The sequence below is a fragment of the Vombatus ursinus genome, unplaced genomic scaffold (assembly GCF_900497805.2).
Source record: "Vombatus ursinus unplaced genomic scaffold, bare-nosed wombat genome assembly UNPS02014945.1, whole genome shotgun sequence".
NCBI lineage: Eukaryota > Metazoa > Chordata > Mammalia > Diprotodontia > Vombatidae > Vombatus > Vombatus ursinus.
Genome location: NW_020954723.1, coordinates 23,659,495 through 23,677,977, shown reverse-complemented (window position 1 = coordinate 23,677,977; position 18,483 = coordinate 23,659,495). Strand labels below are relative to the sequence as shown.

At 39.6% G+C, this 18,483-nt stretch overlaps 2 protein-coding genes across 12 annotated transcripts in view; both read right to left on the bottom strand.

The window, feature by feature from the left end:
* The window catches only part of MLH3 (mutL homolog 3), a 32,385-nt gene extending 25,596 nt beyond the window's left edge, over positions 1–6,789 (bottom strand). For 4 of the 6 annotated variants that reach the window (XR_003567555.1, XM_027844852.1, XM_027844855.1 and 1 more), the window contains exons 1-2: positions 6,658–6,778; positions 1,740–5,062 (exon numbers count right to left, since the gene is read on the bottom strand). Coding sequence is in view for 5 of the 6 variants with exons in the window: in XM_027844852.1 (XP_027700653.1) it covers positions 1,740–5,004 (3,265 nt within the window). In the remaining variant the exon portion in view is untranslated. Of the gene's footprint in view, positions 1–1,739; positions 5,063–5,942; positions 6,145–6,657 lie in introns of those variants that run through there. The other 2 variants (XM_027844853.1, XM_027844854.1) reach the window with 2 other exon arrangements.
* Positions 6,790–7,960: 1,171 nt separating this feature from the next.
* ACYP1 (acylphosphatase 1) lies at positions 7,961–18,447 on the bottom strand. Of its 6 annotated transcripts, none has more exons than XM_027844873.1 (3): positions 18,146–18,447; positions 12,514–12,608; positions 7,961–8,423 (listed from the first exon to the last, which is right to left on the bottom strand). In XM_027844873.1, exons 1-3 carry the CDS (start codon positions 18,309–18,311, stop codon positions 8,208–8,210), a joined length of 477 nt encoding a protein of 158 aa, XP_027700674.1. In that variant the 5' UTR covers positions 18,312–18,447; the 3' UTR covers positions 7,961–8,207. The 6 variants fall into 6 exon arrangements, with proteins under 6 accessions (XP_027700674.1, XP_027700675.1, XP_027700679.1 ...); XM_027844874.1 differs by having other exon boundaries at positions 12,514–12,605; XM_027844878.1 differs by lacking the exon at positions 18,146–18,447 and adding an exon at positions 14,365–14,480.
* Positions 18,448–18,483: the final 36 nt, after the last annotated feature.

Below are 18,483 nucleotides of genomic sequence, written 5' to 3'. Positions count from 1 at the left end.
AGCTATCAATGCTGTTGTTCATTCATTTCAGTCACGTCCAACTCTTTGTGACCCCATTTGGGGTCTTCTTGGAAAACATACTGGTTTGCCATTTCCTTCTCTACCTCATTTTAAAGATGAGGAAATTGAGGCAAACAGAGTTAAGTGTCTTGCCCAGAGTCACACAGCTAGTAAATATTTGAACTCAGGTCTTCCTGACTCTAGGTGCGGTGCTCTCTCCACTCTGCCACTTAGCTTCCCCAAAGCTATCAACAAACAGTCACATGAAAAAATGCTCTAGATCACTACTGATTAGAGAAATGCAATTTAAAACAACTCTAAGATACCACCTCACACCTATCAGATTGGATAATATGACAGAAAAGGAAAATGATAAATGCTGGAGGGGATGTGGAAAAATTAGGACACTAATGCATTACTGATGAAGTTGTTAACTAGTCTGACCATTCTGGAGAACAATTTGGAACTATACCCAAATGTTATAAAATTGTGCATACCCTTTGACCTAGCAATACCACTACTAGGTCTGTATCCCAAAGAGATCAAAGAAAAAGGAAAAGAACTTATTTGTACAAAAATTTTTTAGAAGCTCTTTTTGTGGTAGCAAAGAATTAGAAACTGAGGGGATACCTATCAACTGCAGATGGCTGAACAAATTATGGTATATGATTGTGATGGAAAATGGCTTCAGAAAAACCTGGGAAGACTTATATGAACTTAGGCCAAATGAAGAGCAGAACCAGAATACTGTACACAATAAAAGCAATGTTGTAAGGATGATCAACCATGAAAGACTTAGATACTCTGATCAAGACAATAACCCAAGACAATTGCAAAGGACTCAAGATGAAAAATGCTATCCACCTCCAGAAAGAGAACTAATGACTTCTGAATGCAGACTGAAGCATACTTTTTTTAACTTTATTTTTACTGTTTTCTTTTGTTTGTTTTCTTTTGTAATATGGGTAATATGGAAATATGTTTTATATGATTTCACACATATAGTCAATATCAAATTGCTTGCCTTGTCAAGGAAGTGGGAGGGGCAGGACGGAGGGACAGAATTTGGAACTCAAACTTTTGAAAAATGATTGTTAAAATATTTCCAACAATAAAAAATTATTAAAATAATTAAAAAAAAATAATACCACTATTGGTACTGCAAGAGCACTGAAGATAATTCCTGGGATGGCAGGGATCATAATGGGTCTTAGGCTTACTTCACTGCTTCCATTATAATACGATCATTTATAATGTAAACGTCCATCATGTCCCTGATGTGTGAGCTACATCAATCAAAATTTCACAGTGTTTCTAATTTAACTGCTTCTGACCAAGGGAATTTTCAGATATTGGAGGACACTGAATTAGAACAGCTTTCTAGTCAGTATTGGCACTTACCAGCTGTGTGATTCTGGGCAAGTCACTGAGCCTGAGGTTCCTCATCTGTATAATGAGAATAACAATAGCGCCAACCTCACAGGCTTGTGAGGGACAAATGAAATAATGTATGTTAAGAACTTTGCAAGCCTTAAAACGTTATTGAAATATGAGCTATTATTATTCACTACAATTACACTTTTCTCCAAATCATCATTTTGTGGTTGAGTACTAGTTCTTCAAAGATATTGCTTTTACTCATGCAAAGAAAGATTATTTTATAACTCAAACACTGTATTTCTTTCTAGGGCATTTCATATTTATAATACATTTGCTTTGAAAAGAAACTTTCTACCTACCGTTTCTGGAGACAATATTGACAGCCACGGTTGTTAGGTCTTTCGTACAACTGGCCAAACTCTCCTCTGGGGGGGCACTGAATGTGCTAAGTCCAGTTATTTTGTTGACATAGACTGTTCTACCCAATGACATATCAAAATGCTGTTGCCAATCAAAGGAATGTGTCATTGACTCTTCATCCTTAGAAACTCTTGTTTTGGTATTCTCTTTCTGAAAACAAGCTGCAGTTTGATCATCTGCTGAAATGTCTACATGATTTATTAAAACCGTGCTGGGAGGGTCGGCTGTTTCCGATTGCTGTTCTGAAGATATGGTGGGGATACTTGGGTCTTCACAGACCTCAAAAGATGAATTTCTGGATAATGCCAAGGGAACATTATGTCTCATTGGGTAGTCCTCTGTTGTATTGATTAGTAATGACTGGTGAGTAAAAGGTGAATTTGTATTTTTATTATAGGTATTATCTTGTACAGCAGTGTCTGAATCTGGGATGTTAAGCATGTTATGGGGTAACTTATGAGACTCCTGGGCTAACACACTGCACAAACTACTGTCTTCTGTATTGGAGCTGAATTGGCAAAAATCATTAGAATGTCCTATAGTTTCAGTAATTAAAGCTTCTTTGTTGTGACCTTTCATTCTGGATAGCTTAGATGCTAATGATCCTAATGGCCTATTAACATTCAAAGGTTTTCTGTTAAACTGAGAATAGTCAGTCAGTGTTATAGGACTTTCTCTCACACAGGCATTCTGCTGCTCCAACATCGCCTTTTTCTTGGAAGTTGAGAACTGTTCTGAGAGGATGTGACTAACTGGTTGGTCACTATCACTGGATTCACTATTATTTATTGTTGGAATTTCGCAAACATTGGAGTGGTCTAAGTGACTATTCTCTTTCTGGGAAAAGTCAGGTTGAACTTGGGAACTATTATTGGTAGTTATTTCAAAATCCTGAATTCTTGTAGGCAAAGGACTCTCAGCCTTCCTATATTGTCTCTTAAACCTCTCTAAAGGCACTGGCTGTGAAAATAAGTTTAGTTTCTTATGAGCAAAGGGTTTAGAAAAACCAATCAGCTTTTCTGTTTTCCTGTTATTTGAAATGTGTACATTCCAAGGAAAAGTTACGGAAGCATTAGATAACAAGTTACTTGTATGTGACTGCTTACTGCTTTTCTTTTGAAAAAATGCCTTATTTTCATAGATTCCTATGGTTTTGCTTTTCGGCCCATCTTTCATATTTGTTATGTAAAAATTTTGGTCGACTGGTTTAGCAGATTCTTCACTTAAATGAATATTTAAGTCTATGTTTGGGGTCTCAACTGAACTTTGGGTTTTGTTTCCAAATATTTGCCTGGCACTAACAGGCCCAGGTTGAAAATTATTTTTTAATGTAAAGTCCATTTCAGATGCTTTTGATTGTTGGGTTTGCATCACATGAGTTATAAAACCAGTGGAGCACAACTGAACTTGTCCATGACTAATAACTGTCTTTCCTCTATCACAGTTGGATTCTCTCTCTGTTTTCTTGTCTTCTTTAAGTGTATCACATGTCTCCAATAGCATTCTCCCAAAAGGTGAAGATTTGCATGCTATTTCAGGGATATCTTTAAGTCTCTGTTGTTGTCCCTCACAAACACTGTTGACAACTATTCCATTATCGTTGGTCTTTTCCTTCTGGAGAGATGGATTTTCCCCACTGTCCTTAAAGTGATATGGAGTGTAAAAAGAACTTTTTAATACTTCTGAACTGGTTCCACAGAGATTTTCTGAATGCTCAAGTTCTAAACAAATATTTTTAGTATTATTTTTTTCAGAATCTGTGAATTTGGCTTCCTGTTGTGTTAAGATACTTGGTCCTGAGCAGGTACCATCTTGACAAGGTACAGATGACTCCATCATATCATTAAAGCACATTTCATTTGAGTCACCGTTGGTCAGCTCTTGGCAGTCTTTTATTTGTTTGATGTTTTCGTCACTCCTACAAGCCTTTAAAGTAATGTTTTCCACTACGGCTTTTCTTTTCACAGTTTTAGACTTCATATTAAATATTTCACATGAATCCATGACATTTTCGCATGCTTCCTGAAAGTTGTTCTGGACATATTTTTCATCAGAGGCCACAGGCTGAAGAATAGCACTGAATAAGGTCAAACCACCGTCTTCATTAAATTCTTTAATGTCATCACCTGACAATTCTATAAATAATTGTTCTTGTTTTAAAAAAGTTTTTATCCCTTCCTGAACACAAACCAAGACAGTATCCCAGTCCCTAAATTCAATTAGCGTTTTTGCTGGATCTAGGCATACATCATACTCACAAAAATGGCATTTGACATTGATTACATAGATCCCATGGAGTTCTAGGTTTGACTTATGCCGAGGAGGGCTTGAATTCATTTGCTTACTTGCAGGGCCGCCCTTTGGCCTACAAATAATACTTTCTTTCCTTAATAAAAAGTCAATGAGTTTATGCAATCTTGTCTTTAAAACCAGTCTTTTGTTCACAAACAAAAACTGCAAATTTTTATTATAATATCCTTCAGAACTGATATGTCCATTAAGTTCAAATTCTTTATGTTTAAAATTGATTTCTCTCAACTTTTGTGACTTACCCAATCCATAAATTTGACAAAATCGAGAGCGTGTATCTTTGGTTTTGGGGAGCTGAAGAACCATAGAACCAGAAATATCATTTCTCAAGGAGAAGGAGATAGAGGGGTGCATGAGTGAAAGTGCTTCAATCCTCTGCCTAACCTTCTCAAACTCCAGTCTGGGATCCATGCATTTCCTCCTCACTGGTAACTGGTAAAACAGGTTACATACAGTAACTGTTGTCCCTGAACTTGGCCTAGTCAACTCAGCTTCACAAGCTTCCAGGGCTTTCCCATTCTGAAACAGTTTCACAAAAGTTTCCACTGTCCTGTTTGTTTTGGATGAAATTTCTACAGCACTGGCCATATTTACTATGCTTGATATTGCCTCCCCTCGGAAACCATAAAACTTTGGGTTCTCTAAGTCTTGTACAGATTTGCATTTGCTGGTGAAATATTGTTTTCCCACCCTCTCTATATCACCCCTTTCCATCCCAGAGCCATTGTCTATAACCTGAATCTTGAAAGTTTCTACGTTTACTCTCACAGCCACACATTTTGCTTCAGCGTCAATGCTATTGAGGGCAAGTTCTTCAACGCACTGGCTAAGGGAGCTGATAGCCACACCAGAACGAAGTTTAGCTTGCACTTCCTCAGACAAACACTTGATCATGGCAGGTGGAAAACTGGTCTAAGAGAGGCGGTATCTTTTTCTGATCAGAAATACTTCCCTAGAGAAAACAAAGAAAATTAAGGCCCTGGTAAAACTTTTTAGTTAGTATCAAATTATCTGGTACACAATTACATCTGTTTTGTCATAATCAGTTTGTGAATATTATTTAAAACAAATACCATTCTCCCATATTGTTAATACACAATAGACAATGTACTTTGGAACTTCTCTTACTTAGTGCAATCTATTTAATAGTATAAGACAATAACCCTCATGACAAGTTTCTCTCCTTCTTAAGTCCTATGTGCCACAAAGTAGACATTAGTATTCTGTCCCAAAAGTGATCTACAATGGAGACATAGAAGATTCTAGTTATTTCACAATCAATAGCTGAATAAACTCAATCCATTATGGAAAACATATTTTTTTAATTCTACTTGTTAGATAGTTTTATAATATCTATACAAAAATCATGGCTTTGGAATGATATAAAACTCCATGAAGGATTTTATTAAACTTTTTCTAGTATACTTAAGATGACTGAAGGAACCTGAGTAAATTTACTTTAAAAAAAAAAAAAAATCACATTACTATGATGTGACAGCCAGGTGGTGTAGTAGGCCTAGCCTCAGGAAGACCTGAGTTCAAATTTGCCCTCAGACACTTACTAGCTGTGGTCTTCCTGTGGGTAAGTCACTTAACCTATTTGCCTCAGTTTCCTCATCTGTAAAATGGTGATAATAACATCTCCTTCCCAGGGTTGTTGTGAGGATCAAATTCAACAATAACTTAGCAAAGTGCCTTGCAAACAGTAAGCACTCTATAAATGTTAGATATTATTATGATTGTGTGGGGGAAAGAGAGTAACAGGCCACCACCACTCCCATGCTTATATATTCTAGGCTGCTACATTTGTAAAAAACTCAGTAGTATCGTACCAGTTCTGCTAGTAAGCTGTGACTCCGTTAAATCTTAATTCAATTCACCCCAATTCAACAGCTGAGGTCTGTTTCTTCATCTTTAAAATTAATTAAAAGATTGTCTTTAAGAGCTATTTTGGCACTAAATCCTCTGACTTTTACCTCGTATGCCCCATTTAATTCAACTATTGACAACAGGGACTGAGCTTCCCACAAAAGGTACAGAAAAAAAACTGAGTGAACCAGCAACATCAGCACTGTTTAAGTCTGGGGGTGCTGAGTTTTAAAGATGACATCACCTCGAGAAGGAGGTTCTCATAAACACTCTGTTTCCACTCAACTCCACAATTATTTAGACGAGCCCTTACTATGAAGATGCTCCTTTCCACTGAGAGGGCCCAAAGCCCCTGGGAACAAAAAGGAAAAACATGCTCTTTCTTAAATTCCTAAGAAATTACCTAACTCCCCCAAACTTTGCTCCTCTTACACGGAAAAAGTTCTAGCAAGAGCGCATGCGGGCCACGCCCCTATCTGGGAAGGTCACGCCCTTCGGGGGAGACCACGCCCCCGTCACTTCCCACCCTTTCCGGGAGCCTGCTCCAGCCTGGCTCGGGCCCATTCACAACCCACTTTTACTTAACCCCGCCCCCTCCCCTAAACTCCGCCCCAGACCAAACCATCCTCCCCAAACACCCAACCGTGGGAAACTAAGGCATAAATATTTGCAAAAGACCCTTGCTCGGAGGCTGCTCAATCACTCCCTGGAGGCGTCCGTCAACGCTCGGCCGCCGAACGAAATGCCCTCGTTCCTTCCTCCCTTCCCTTGCTCTCCAGTCACCTCTAATGGTAGCTTCACCGACCGCCACAGTGACGAAAGCGCGCACGGAGACGGAAGCGCACGTAAGCGAGGGCCCAGGTGGACTCTGGGAGTCGTAGTTTGCCCTTGATGCCCAGCCCTTTCTGAGCAAAGTGGCATCTTCCAGACAGTGTCTTTTCTGTGCGTGGTGGATTCACAAGAACCAGAGTGGAGGAAATGTGGAGGTAGTAATTTATGCCAAGATTTCAGCGTCCAAACGATATTTATCACTTTCTAGGCATATGAAATTGACAATCTTTTTCCCCCCATCATGGCATAGTGTTACTAATTAGATAACTAAAAGTTATCGATCTTTTTGGAGGATTCATTTCTTTTAATCAGCCCATTCCATCCCTCTTTATTGACCGTTTAATAAATCTAACCCGTGTGGAGGCAAATAAAACCCTGAGAGCCCAGTGAAGTGACTTGATTGAGTTTGTTTTCTGTCCCACTTTCATTGGAACCTACTTTATAAAAAAGCTCATAGGGTTTTTTTCACACATTACTAATCGTAAGTTCTTAGTAAGTACTTGTTGAAGAAATAGCCAAACTGCTGTAATCCCCTGTATCCCTTATTGAGTTTATAATGGGTGTCTCCTGGGTTGAATGAATAAGTGATACATTCATAGTCGAGTCTGAGCTTCTACTATAGAATGAGAGGGCATGGGTAGAGTATCCCATAATGCCTTTTCCAGCCTTAATATTATATCATTTTGCACAAAGACTTACTCAATGCCGTTTTTATGATTGGCAAGATCATCAGCAGTTTCAATGTGTTAGCATTAATGGTTAAATATTCACAGAATTATTGGTTTTTGAGCTTTTCAGTATATTTTCCCAAAAAGGCATTCCTCTTCCAAAATTATTTATTTTTTGTTGAGGGGACCATCATCCTAACAATCACGGATTTGCACACTATGAATCAAACTGGTCTTTATGTTCTTCATATAAGACACACCATTTTCTGTTATCTGCACTACTGCACTGGCTGTCCCTAACTCCTGGAATGCACCTCTTTTCTGTCTGTTTTATAGCAGCTCAAGTGATATCAAGAGGCCTTTCTCCCAAAGTCATACTGTATATCTCTTATTTACATTTTTGTTATAATTATTACTATATTATATATTTTATTAGAGAAACTCTCAGTGAAGACAATAAAAAATACCAAAGTTAGGGATTCCAATTGTCTTTATTTCTTTATTATTGAGTTCCTATTTACAGTTGCAATGCCACAATGTGGCATTATTAGATTCAAGAAATATTTGAATTTAATTGAAATAACATGTTAAATGACCACCCTAAATATTAACAATAACAAATAGTTCTGCATATTAACAACACAGATGACAAAATAATAAATTTAATACCACTTCAAATAAGCATATACTCATATTACACTAGGAAAAAATACTGTCTTTTGATTACTATTATTTCACAATTTCAAAATCTTTGTGTTCCAGCTTTGGGATGACCTTCTCATTGTGGAATTTTGCCTTGTCAATGCGGGATTTTGGGCTTCCTTTTGTCTTAAGCCATTCTTGCATGATTTGAACCTGGACAGTGGGACCCTGTATCTGTCCTTGCACCGTGCCCTGGTCAGTGTTCTGGACCCAGCCTACCAGTCCCAGCTTTTTACCCTCAGCCTAAGGAAAAAAAACAGAGTTGGATTAAGTGAGACTAAAATAAAGCGAAATCACAATCTGTTGTCAGAACTTTGGCCTGGAATCAAGCCATGGAAGCGGCCTGATGTTGCCCAGATCCTCCTTCAGAACACAAAGGCAGCAGGACGAGGATCTCCTTGTGACTCTAATGTGAGGGTGTTCGGCATCTGAACTCATTTCCGTTCCCCACTCGACTCACACCAGGGGTTAGAATTTTCCACTAACATAAAAACTGGCAACCACTAGTACTAGAGATGCAAGCACAAAACCACTCTTTTCAAAAAGCTCCCAGGAGGTTATCCATTTGCTCTCAGCACACTTGATTATGCATGGTAATCTTCCCCTTTCCTAGTCAAGAATCCATTGGGTATAGGGGAAGAAAAAAAAAAAGAACCTGGAACCACACTAAAAGGTCATCGAGTTCCTCTTCCGGCCTTCATGACTGCTACTCCAAATGGGAGAATAGCCATCATATTTTTAAAAGATCTCCCAACTGTTCCTGGGAACACGTGTCATTGTTATTACTTTCAGGGAGTTATGTCTAACCCAAATCTTTCAGGGTGCCTCTGAAATCCATTTTCTGTCCTCCAAATTAGAGAAGAGCAGCTGGTCACTACTTTTGGTATAATAACCCTTCACGTGCTTGAGGGATCTTGGGTAGTGTGACAGAAAGAATACTGGATCAGGAATCAGAAGATGTGGATTCTAGTCCCAGCTTTGCCCATTAACTAGCTCACTGACCTTGGCTAATTCATTTAACCTTGACAAATAAGCCTGTTTCCTCATCTATGAAGATAAGACTTGATGATCATTAATCTCTTTCAGGGCTAAAGTCTACGATTCTATGAAATTCTATGACATTGCCCCTCAGACTTCTTTTCTTTAAGTTAAGCAAGACCAATTCCCTTAAAGTTGAAAAAGATACATGAAGAAAAAAATACAGATACACCTACACACCCGAGCGTGCCCGCACACACACATGTGCATGTGCAGCTGAGCTCTAAGCCTTTTTCTAAATTCTTTCCTTTACAGCTGTGGTATGCTGGAGCCAGCTTGTACCTGTGAGCAGAAGGTTAAATTTTCAGTGTGTGCATTTACATGTCCACTATTGGCAAATGATACAAACCAGGGCTTGATTGATTGTTTTGTTGACTGCCTTAACTAGAGAAAGTGGTAGAGAAAATGTTAATAATATAGATTAAACTTAAAAGTGTGTCCTGCTTCAATCCCCACCACTTCCTGCCTCCTAACCAAGGATGTTAAAACATTTACCAGTATCCCACTGCCCTAAATTGAAAGACCAATATTTCTTTAAGCATTACTTTCACCTGTTATGCTTACTTTTTTTTTTAAATGTACAACTTGCTATTCCTTTTATTTTATTTTATTCTCATTTCATAGCAGGGCTTCATTTAAATTTTTTAAATTTTATTTATTTTTAGTTTTCAACATTCACTTCCACGACATTTTGAGTTCCAAATTTTCTCCCCTTCCCCCATGGCGTGCAATCTGATGTAGTATGCTTACTTTTTAAACAACAGAATTACATTTGCTGACAGATTCAGTTTGTAAGTTTAGGCTGAAAAAAAAAAGTATTGTACTTAGAAGAATCCCAATGAATTATTTTAATTTGCCCACACAAGTTACAATTTCTGCTGCAAATACATACCAGAGAATTTAAACTAGGTGAATAAACTTTGCCACATAACTTACATTTAAATGTCATTCATATAGTTCCAAAAGAGCACTCTACTTCTATGGCAGATAACACAATAAGAATTATTTTCATGATTAGTTATAATCACTGATTAAACTCAGTAAGACAAATTTTTAAAAAATATGGTTTATAATTTGAATGTAACATAACTATAAAGTGAACTTGTAAAAATTTTACTATATCACATCATTTCCCTCCTTTTCCCTGATAACAACATTTTATTCTAAATTGTAGGGGAAATTAGGCCACCAAGTAGGGCCTTGGTTGTTGCTTGTCTTTGAGAGTCCCATCTCCATTTACTAAAGAACTGTGACCAGCCTGAAGTTATGAAACAATCAGTGATAAAGCCAATTGGAACATATATTCCTGGAACGAATGGCCGAAAAAAGCATTTATTAAGTACTTACTGTTGTCAAAGCACTGTATTCAACAATGGAGATGAAATTAGAGAAAAAAAAAAAAAAAAGTTGGGCCAGCTAGGTGACGCAGTAGATACAGCACTGGCCCTGAAGTCAGGAGGACCTGAGTTCAATCACATTCGGCCTCTGACCAAACACTTGACACTTACTAGCTGTATGGCTCTGGGCAAGTCACTTAACCCCAAATGGAAAAAAAAAAAAAAAAAAAGCAAGACAACCTGTGCTTTGAAGGAGCTCACATTCTAATAGGGGAAACAACACAAATAGGAGGTTTCAGTCCCAGCAGAGGCAATATGGTACAGTGGAAAGGGCAATGAATTTGGAATGAAGAGGAAACTGTTCAAGTTACTTGTCTCTAAGCTTGTTTGCACATCTGTAAAACGGAGATAATAGTACTTGTACTACATTCCTCATAGGGTTGGAAGGCTAAAATGAAATAATGTATTTTTATAAAGTGCCTTATAAACTTTAAGATATAAATGTCATTTATTACCTCTTCAAATATTTCTCTTTTAGCAATCCTATTCTGATTAAAGAATGTGCTTTGTGTCTGTGAGGGAAAGGGAAGAAGAAAATGATGTGCAAGTGAAAGATGGTGCTTAGGTTTAGGACTTCTTTTCCTTTCAAGACTGAGATTTGAATTTTAAGCATCCTAGTTGCAATCAATTACGATCACCTAGTTTTACAGCTCCAATTCACTATTCCTGTTTCCCCATTAAGTTTTAAAGGGATGAGGTGGTAAAGGAGGGGAAGAATAGAACACAGTCTGGCATCTCCAGAATATAAGGGGCAAAAAAGGGAGGAGATGTGTGTATTGCAGAGCAGAGACAGTGGAAATTAGCTAGCTGCTCCCTTAATTTAACTAAACATTTACCTGTCCTGTTATGGACAAAGCAGTTTGTAATTAGAGAAGTCTCTGTTGGCAACAACAGTTGTTTGAAAGCTAGAAAGCTGTTTCCATTAGAATTAGAATATAATTTCATCAAGGGCTGTTTAATTTCTTTTTATCTTTGTATTCATAGCACCCAACACACAGAGCCTTACAACAAATACTTGATGAGTTTAATTTAAGTGACAGTTGATACAAAGCAAGGAAGAATTACATAGGGGAATAACACTTTGATTTTCTTCTTTAAAATGGTAACAGGAGTGTTAAAATGCGTAATAGAAACAGGACAAAATGAAGATACTCAAGCTTGCAGATAAATACACATAAATAATATGTATTCCATGTACATAGAGTTCACCAAATATTCACTGCTGCTGATGGTAATGAAGATAATGCATAATCTGATAGAGATCCTTTAAATAGCAGGATTTCCTCAGAAAATAATAGGAACTCTATCATACGAGACATTTAAAACTGGACAGAGAATTAGAAAGCATATCTCAGGAAATAATCCTTTATTACATCGAGGTAATACAAGTACTCAGTACACAGAACTCCTTTGAAAGTTTCTTGTGTGACAAAGCTCTACACTCCATAAGGACACAGACCAGGAATGTTTCCTTTTAGAAACTTCTCTGAGAAGGTAAATTTGGAAAAGCAGTCTGAAAAAATAGCAGTATCCATTAGAGAAAGTGATATATGGAATTACTGAATACAAGAAGCAATTCTGATTTCTTTAGTGTTGAAATTAGTTTAATGCTGTAAAACGAAGAGCTGGGAAGTGTTCCTTCTCCTTCAAGGAAGGAGCATCTCTGTCTTGTCTAGATAATCAGACATCATAAGTAATAGAAAGGAAATAGAGTAAAACAAAAACCAAAAAAAAAGGATAAAATACGACTCACAACCAAACCTATGCCCCAGTGCTTTAATATCCAGTTCTTTATAGTCTCATCCCCAATACAGCCAGCTCATGTGTATCAACAAAAACATTTCTTATTTCCTTGGAACATTATTTAGCATTTTCCAAGTCCAATGTAGAACACTTACCTGTGTGTACTTTCGGAAAAATACACCTTGGACTTTCCCAAAGATTTCATAATCCACTGACAACAGAGTGTGTCCTTCAGCCATAGTAAGACCTGCTGGTGACCAAGAAAAGCAAAAGAAGTACAAAAAAAAAGTCCAGCCTGGACAGCCTGAGCCTTTATTTGTCATACAGTTGGGTCTCAATCCTTATTGCTCATTTGTTTAAAAAACAAACAAAAAACATTTGTTGAGCCCCTAATGTACTCTTGTAGGTCCTTGGGAGGACTTTTTAAAAAAGAAAGAGGGGCAGCTGGATGGAGCACCAGCCCTGGAGTCATGGAGGACCTGAGTTCAAATCCCCACCTCAGACACTCTGACACTTACTGGCTGTGTGACCCCTTGATTGCTGAAGAAAAAGAAAACAACAAAATGCTCTAAAGGAACCTGCTATTTAGACAGTAAACTCTATAGAAGTAGAAATGTTATCTTAGTTTTTGCATTCCCAATTCCTAAATCTAGCATTGTGCTCTGAATGCAGGGGACTGACAATAAATGTTTCTTCAATTGGAATCTAGTAAGGGTAAGACACAAATATATACATACACACTTAGGTGTACACCCATGTAATTATATATGTACATGTATATACATATATACATGTATGTCGCATATACACACACATAATATACATAATATACCTCATATATTATAAAGCATATAGAAAATATACACACACGCACACTCTATGTATGTATACATATATAATGCATAGGCATATAAACAATCTATGCATATGTGTATATACAAACATGCATGTGCATACTTGCACATATGCACAGTACGTGTATATAGGTGCACACATGTAGATGTAAGTTTATGTGTACATATCGCACGTCTACATGCACACATGAATGGTATGTTCCCATGTATGCGTATGCATGTACATGCATAGACATATGCACCTATATAATACATATTTATGTACATATTCATAGTAAATGCATACACACGTATATACACTTATACAACAATGTATCTACACCAGACACAATGTATACGGGCTTGTTCAGTGCTGTCCAACTCCAAGTGACCCCATAAACAAAAGTTTTCTTGGCAAAGACACCAGAGTGGTTTGCCATTTCCTTCTCCAGGTCATTTTATAGATGAGGAAACTGAGGCAAACAGGGGTAAGTGACGTGCCCAGGATCACACAGCTATTAAGTGTCTGAGGCCAGATCTGAGCTCAGAAAGATGAGTCTTCCTGACTCTAGGCCCAGTGCTCCATCCACTATGTCACCTAGCTGCCCCATATTTACACAAATCACAGTACATGCATGCACCCATGTACACAATACACATATGTACATGCACACAGATAACCGCGCATTTGCATGTATACATGCACACATGTATATGACGATATACACATAGATAAATTGCAACCCCTCTCAGCATGACTCTCCCCTCCTCGCCCTATAGGCTGTGTATATGCTTCAGTTGGCAGAAATTCGGTCTCATAAGTGTGCTATCTCATCATCGAGCCATGTTGCTGGTGGCAGGGGATACAAAGTCGGTCATCAACCATTTATTAAGCATCTACAAACTCCACGAAATGCAAGGTGCCATCCATGCTACCTCCACCACCTAGCAGGAAGGAGGCCCCCCCCAAGTCCCCCACACAGGCTAGCAAGCCCGGGCGGGGGTGGGGCATCTCGGTGGGGGGGCCCTCCCCCCACTTCGTGTTCCTCCTACCCCACCCCACCGCTGCTCACCTGCCTCTCGAACTCCCCTCAGCCTCCTCCCCTTTGCACTAACATTGCATGCTGAGTGTTCCCCCCGCCCGGGTTGGGGGGGAACACCTCCCGGGCTCACCCTGCTCAGCTTTTCCCCGGAGGAGGTCGCAGGGCGGGCAGCGGCGCACTTCACCTAACCGTCGGCTCCGGCCACAACCGCCGGTACCTAAAGAGCATCGAGTTCTAGTCCTTCTCCTCTCCGCTCCCAGCTAGAGAGGCTTGTGACCCAGCTCAGCCAATCAGGGTCAGCTGTTTCAGCTAGGAGCCCGCCCACCTGAGATGGATGCGAAAGTGCCGAGTCAGGGGCGCTTGGGAGTCTCACCTGGGCCCCTGGCCTCCCCAACTCGTGGCCCTTAACCTGGGGTCTAAGACCTTCTATAGATTTCAGGGGGTCCTTGAACTTCAATGGGGAAAAATAATCACATCTATATTTCATTATGATGGGTTTTCTTTGTAATCTTATGCATTTAATTTTATGCATTTAAAAACATTCTGGGAAGGGGGTCCATGAGTTTTTTGCCAAAGGGGCCCATGCCACAAAACCAGTTAAGAACATCTACACGATCCAGTTCCCTTTCACGATTCCCTTAGACAAGGTAGCCGCTGATGAACCAGCCTGAGCCCCCTTAGGGATGTAATTTGGCTTAGTGAATAGAATCTTAGGCTTGACTTCAGAAACCCCTGGCTTCACATTCTGCCTGATACTTCCTTACCAGTTCTCTGTGCCTCAGTTTCCTTATCTGTAAAAAGAGGAGGTTGGATTAGGTAGCCTCTACCATTTTTTCCAGTGCCCGATATACATATGATCCTATCCTTCATTTCTCTGTCACCACTCTGAAACAATGTGTGAACTTGTGGGTGGATTGGAAGGGTAGGGAAGATGCTTCCAGCTTCAACGCCCCTTGGAAGCTGCCAACTAGGGTGCCAACTACTAATTGCTTTTAGCTTTCCTTATTATGCTCTTAACTAAATTTGGCCAGCCAAAAAGACAAGAACAAGAAGCAACCTTTGATTCCAAAATTACGTTTGAGCCAATCATCTCAGACTATATATTCCATATATCAAATTTTAAGGACTTATTTGGGGAAAGGAAAACAGGAAGAATGTAGGGCAGGAGAGGTGGTTATACTTAAGCACCATAACCTTGCTTACTGAATGAAACTAAGTGAAAAATATACAGTATCAGTATTAGTCCTGGTAGCGAAGAGGGTTTCATTCAGTTTCAGAAGCCGAGACCTTTGCCACTAATAGTTTTATTGTTAAGCCCTTTTCCAAAGCCTGGGCCTTTCCTTTTAATCTTATTCAAATACGCTTTCTTTCCTGGCCCCAAAATGAACCCAGCTTCAGTCTGTCTACCAGTCCCAGGAAAACCTTAAAGTTTTAGAAACTCCCTTTGAAAGCAAACTCCCCCCCTTCCAGTTTCCTTCATTATCTATTCTCATTGTCTGTTCAAATCTCTCAGACATTCCAAAGGGAAATGCTCACCTGGACCCTTTTCTTTATCACTTCCTCCTTCAACTGGCCTCTCATTCCATTGTTTTGCCTTCCTGGCCAGATCCCACCCTTAATCCTAGCTAGGTGCCACAAGGTCCAGGACTCAGGAGTTCTGTTCACCCCAGCTTACTAGCCACTCCCATCCAGATCTCCTTAGACCCCTCCTCCCATCCCTCCAAACTGCTTGGCCACTCCTAGACCCCTCCCCCAGCCTTTCTGTACCTAAGATGACCCCAGCCCCCACTCAGATGATGAGCTGTTCTCAAGCCTAGAGGCTGAGACTCCCACTGCTCGTCCTTACAAGCATCACCTGGCCTCCTTAGCCCCCCAGCCCCCATTTAGATCACTGATGTTTGGGTTCCTTGGGAGTCTGGCCTATATGCTTTATCTTTAATAAACTTTTTCTCTGGCTGGAAGATCTGGGTTGAATTCATTCAGGCGGATTCGGCACCGCAATCTAGGCTTTTTCCCAGCACCCCAAAACCTCCCGTGATCTTGGGGTGCCTCTGTGCATCTAGGAACACCCCATAACCTCCCTCCTTTTCAGTAGGATCAATGGTCCTTTAAGAATTAGTCAAAAACATTCTTTAAGTTGCCATTTAAAGAGAGTTTATAGCTTTGTATGCTGAGCTTTATATATATTGACTAATATTCTGAAGCATTTTCATCATAACCTGATGGGGTAGGTTATCCCCATTTGATAAATAAGGCAACTAACACTAAGGTTAAGTGATTTGCTCAAGGCTCAACAGCTATTAAAGTGGCAAGGTCAGAGACTGCAGTGTGTTGCCCTCAAAAGAACACTGGATTTGGAATGTGAGTATTTGGATTAGAATTCTGCCTCTGCTATTTTATGCCATCTATAGATGACCTGTACAAGTCACTTAACTTCTCTGGGATTCAGATTCCTTATCTGTAAAATACAGGAATTAGATCAGTAGTATCAAACTCAAATAGAAATGGGGGCCATGAAATATAAAGATCCTTGTAAACCTCATATTGACTTAGTTTTAAAATGTAATAGTATCACTGTTTTATTGTATTTCTATTTATTTTGTTAAATATTTTCAATTACATTTTTTTTTTTTGGTTAGGCAATGGGGTTAAGTGACTTGCCCAGGGTCACACAGCAGGTGTTGTGACTGAGGCCGCATTTGAACTCAGGTCCTCCTGAATCCAGGGCCAGTGCTCTATCCACCTAGCTGCCCCTCTCCCATCCATTACATTTTAATCTGGTGCAAGCAGCACTATGTAGTGTTATGGGCACATGGGGCCTGGAGGACTGTTTGACAGCTCTAGGCTAGATAACTTTAAGGTTCCTTCTAGCTTTAAATATCCTACAAAAATATAGGCTCCTTGCTGACCAGGGAAGGGAGAAAGGGAATGAGCATTTATATAGTCCCAGGCACTTCATAAATATTATCAATTCCTCACAACAAACCTGTGAGGTAGGTGCTGTTATTCCCATTTTACAATTAAGGAAACTGAGGCAAACAGATTAAAAATGATTTGCCCACAATCACACAGCTGGTACCTCTGGGCAGCTAAGTGGCATAGTGGATGGAGTTCTGGATCTGGAGTCAGGAAGACCTGAGTTCATATCGGAACTCAAACACTTACTAGCTGTGTGACCCTGGAAAAGTCACTTAACACTGTTTGCCCCAGTTTCCTCATCTGTAAAATGAACTAGAGAAGAAAATGGCAAACCACTCCAGTATCTGCCAAGAAAACCCCAAAAGGGGTCATGAAGAGTCAGCCACAGTTGAAAACGACTAAAACAACTTCCTAATTTCAGATCTAGCACTACCCACTAGACACCTAGATCCAATTTCCTTTCCACTGTCATATATGCTCACGTACCTTATATGGCTGCTATCTTCACCAATAAGTTATTCCTTTTTTAGTTTGCAGCAGAGCCCAATAATCAGGCTCAATTTGAAATTGGTGAATGACATTACAATATAACATTTGGAGATTTTAAGTTTAACATGTACATAGATTTCGTGCACAAGACTGACTTTTCCAAAGCATTTGCAAAAGTGAACCGAAGCATGAAGAAAATGCCTTCTGCTGACAATTTACTGAGGCTTTCTTAATGCTGGTGCAAGTGGTTTAACGGATTATTTTGATTGGGACTTCAATCCTCATGACCGTTACATTTAGCTGAGTCATTTGTAGGCCCTAAGGGATGGGCAAGTTAGTTTGGGAGTGATCGCAATAAAAATGGCATTAACTAGTTCCTGATTGGCCATAAAATATGAGAAGAAAGATATTTAAAAAAAAATCATAGCCAGTGAAACCTGCAACACTGCTTACTTATTGGCAAGGTAAAGCACTTCAAGAAGAGCACAATAATAAAGGCATACCTGATGAACTAATAACACTGCTGAGCGAACTAAGAGAAGACACCAGCATGCCTAGAGCGGCTAGGTAGGCACACACAGGAACTCTTCTCCACAAGGATTTTGGGGCGAACCTCGGTTTATCCCTCTCTAATACGATTAAAGCCCCGGCTTCAGTTTCTAGGTGCATTTTCACTGTTTCTGGGATGCTCTGGCCCACACTCTCTTCTTTCAAAATGTACTTGGGAAAGGCCCTGCGGAGGCTGGGACCAGCCGGTTAGCTGGGCTTAGCTGACCCACGCACGCTCCTCTCCCAGGTTCAGGGCGGCTAGCGTACTTGCAAAATGCCGGGCCTCCCGGAG

Coding starts and splice junctions, on each gene's coding strand:
- ACYP1 (XM_027844873.1), bottom strand. CDS start 18,311: ATGCACCTAGAAACTGAAGCCGGGGCTTTAATCGTATTAGAGAGGGAT. Junction 12,609..18,145: donor CAGTGTTATTAGTTCATCAG/GTATGCCTTTAT, acceptor CTTGGTCACCAG/CAGGTCTTACTATGGCTGAA. Junction 8,424..12,513: donor TTTTCCGAAAGTACACACAG/GTAAGTGTTCTA, acceptor TTTTTTCCTTAG/GCTGAGGGTAAAAAGCTGGG.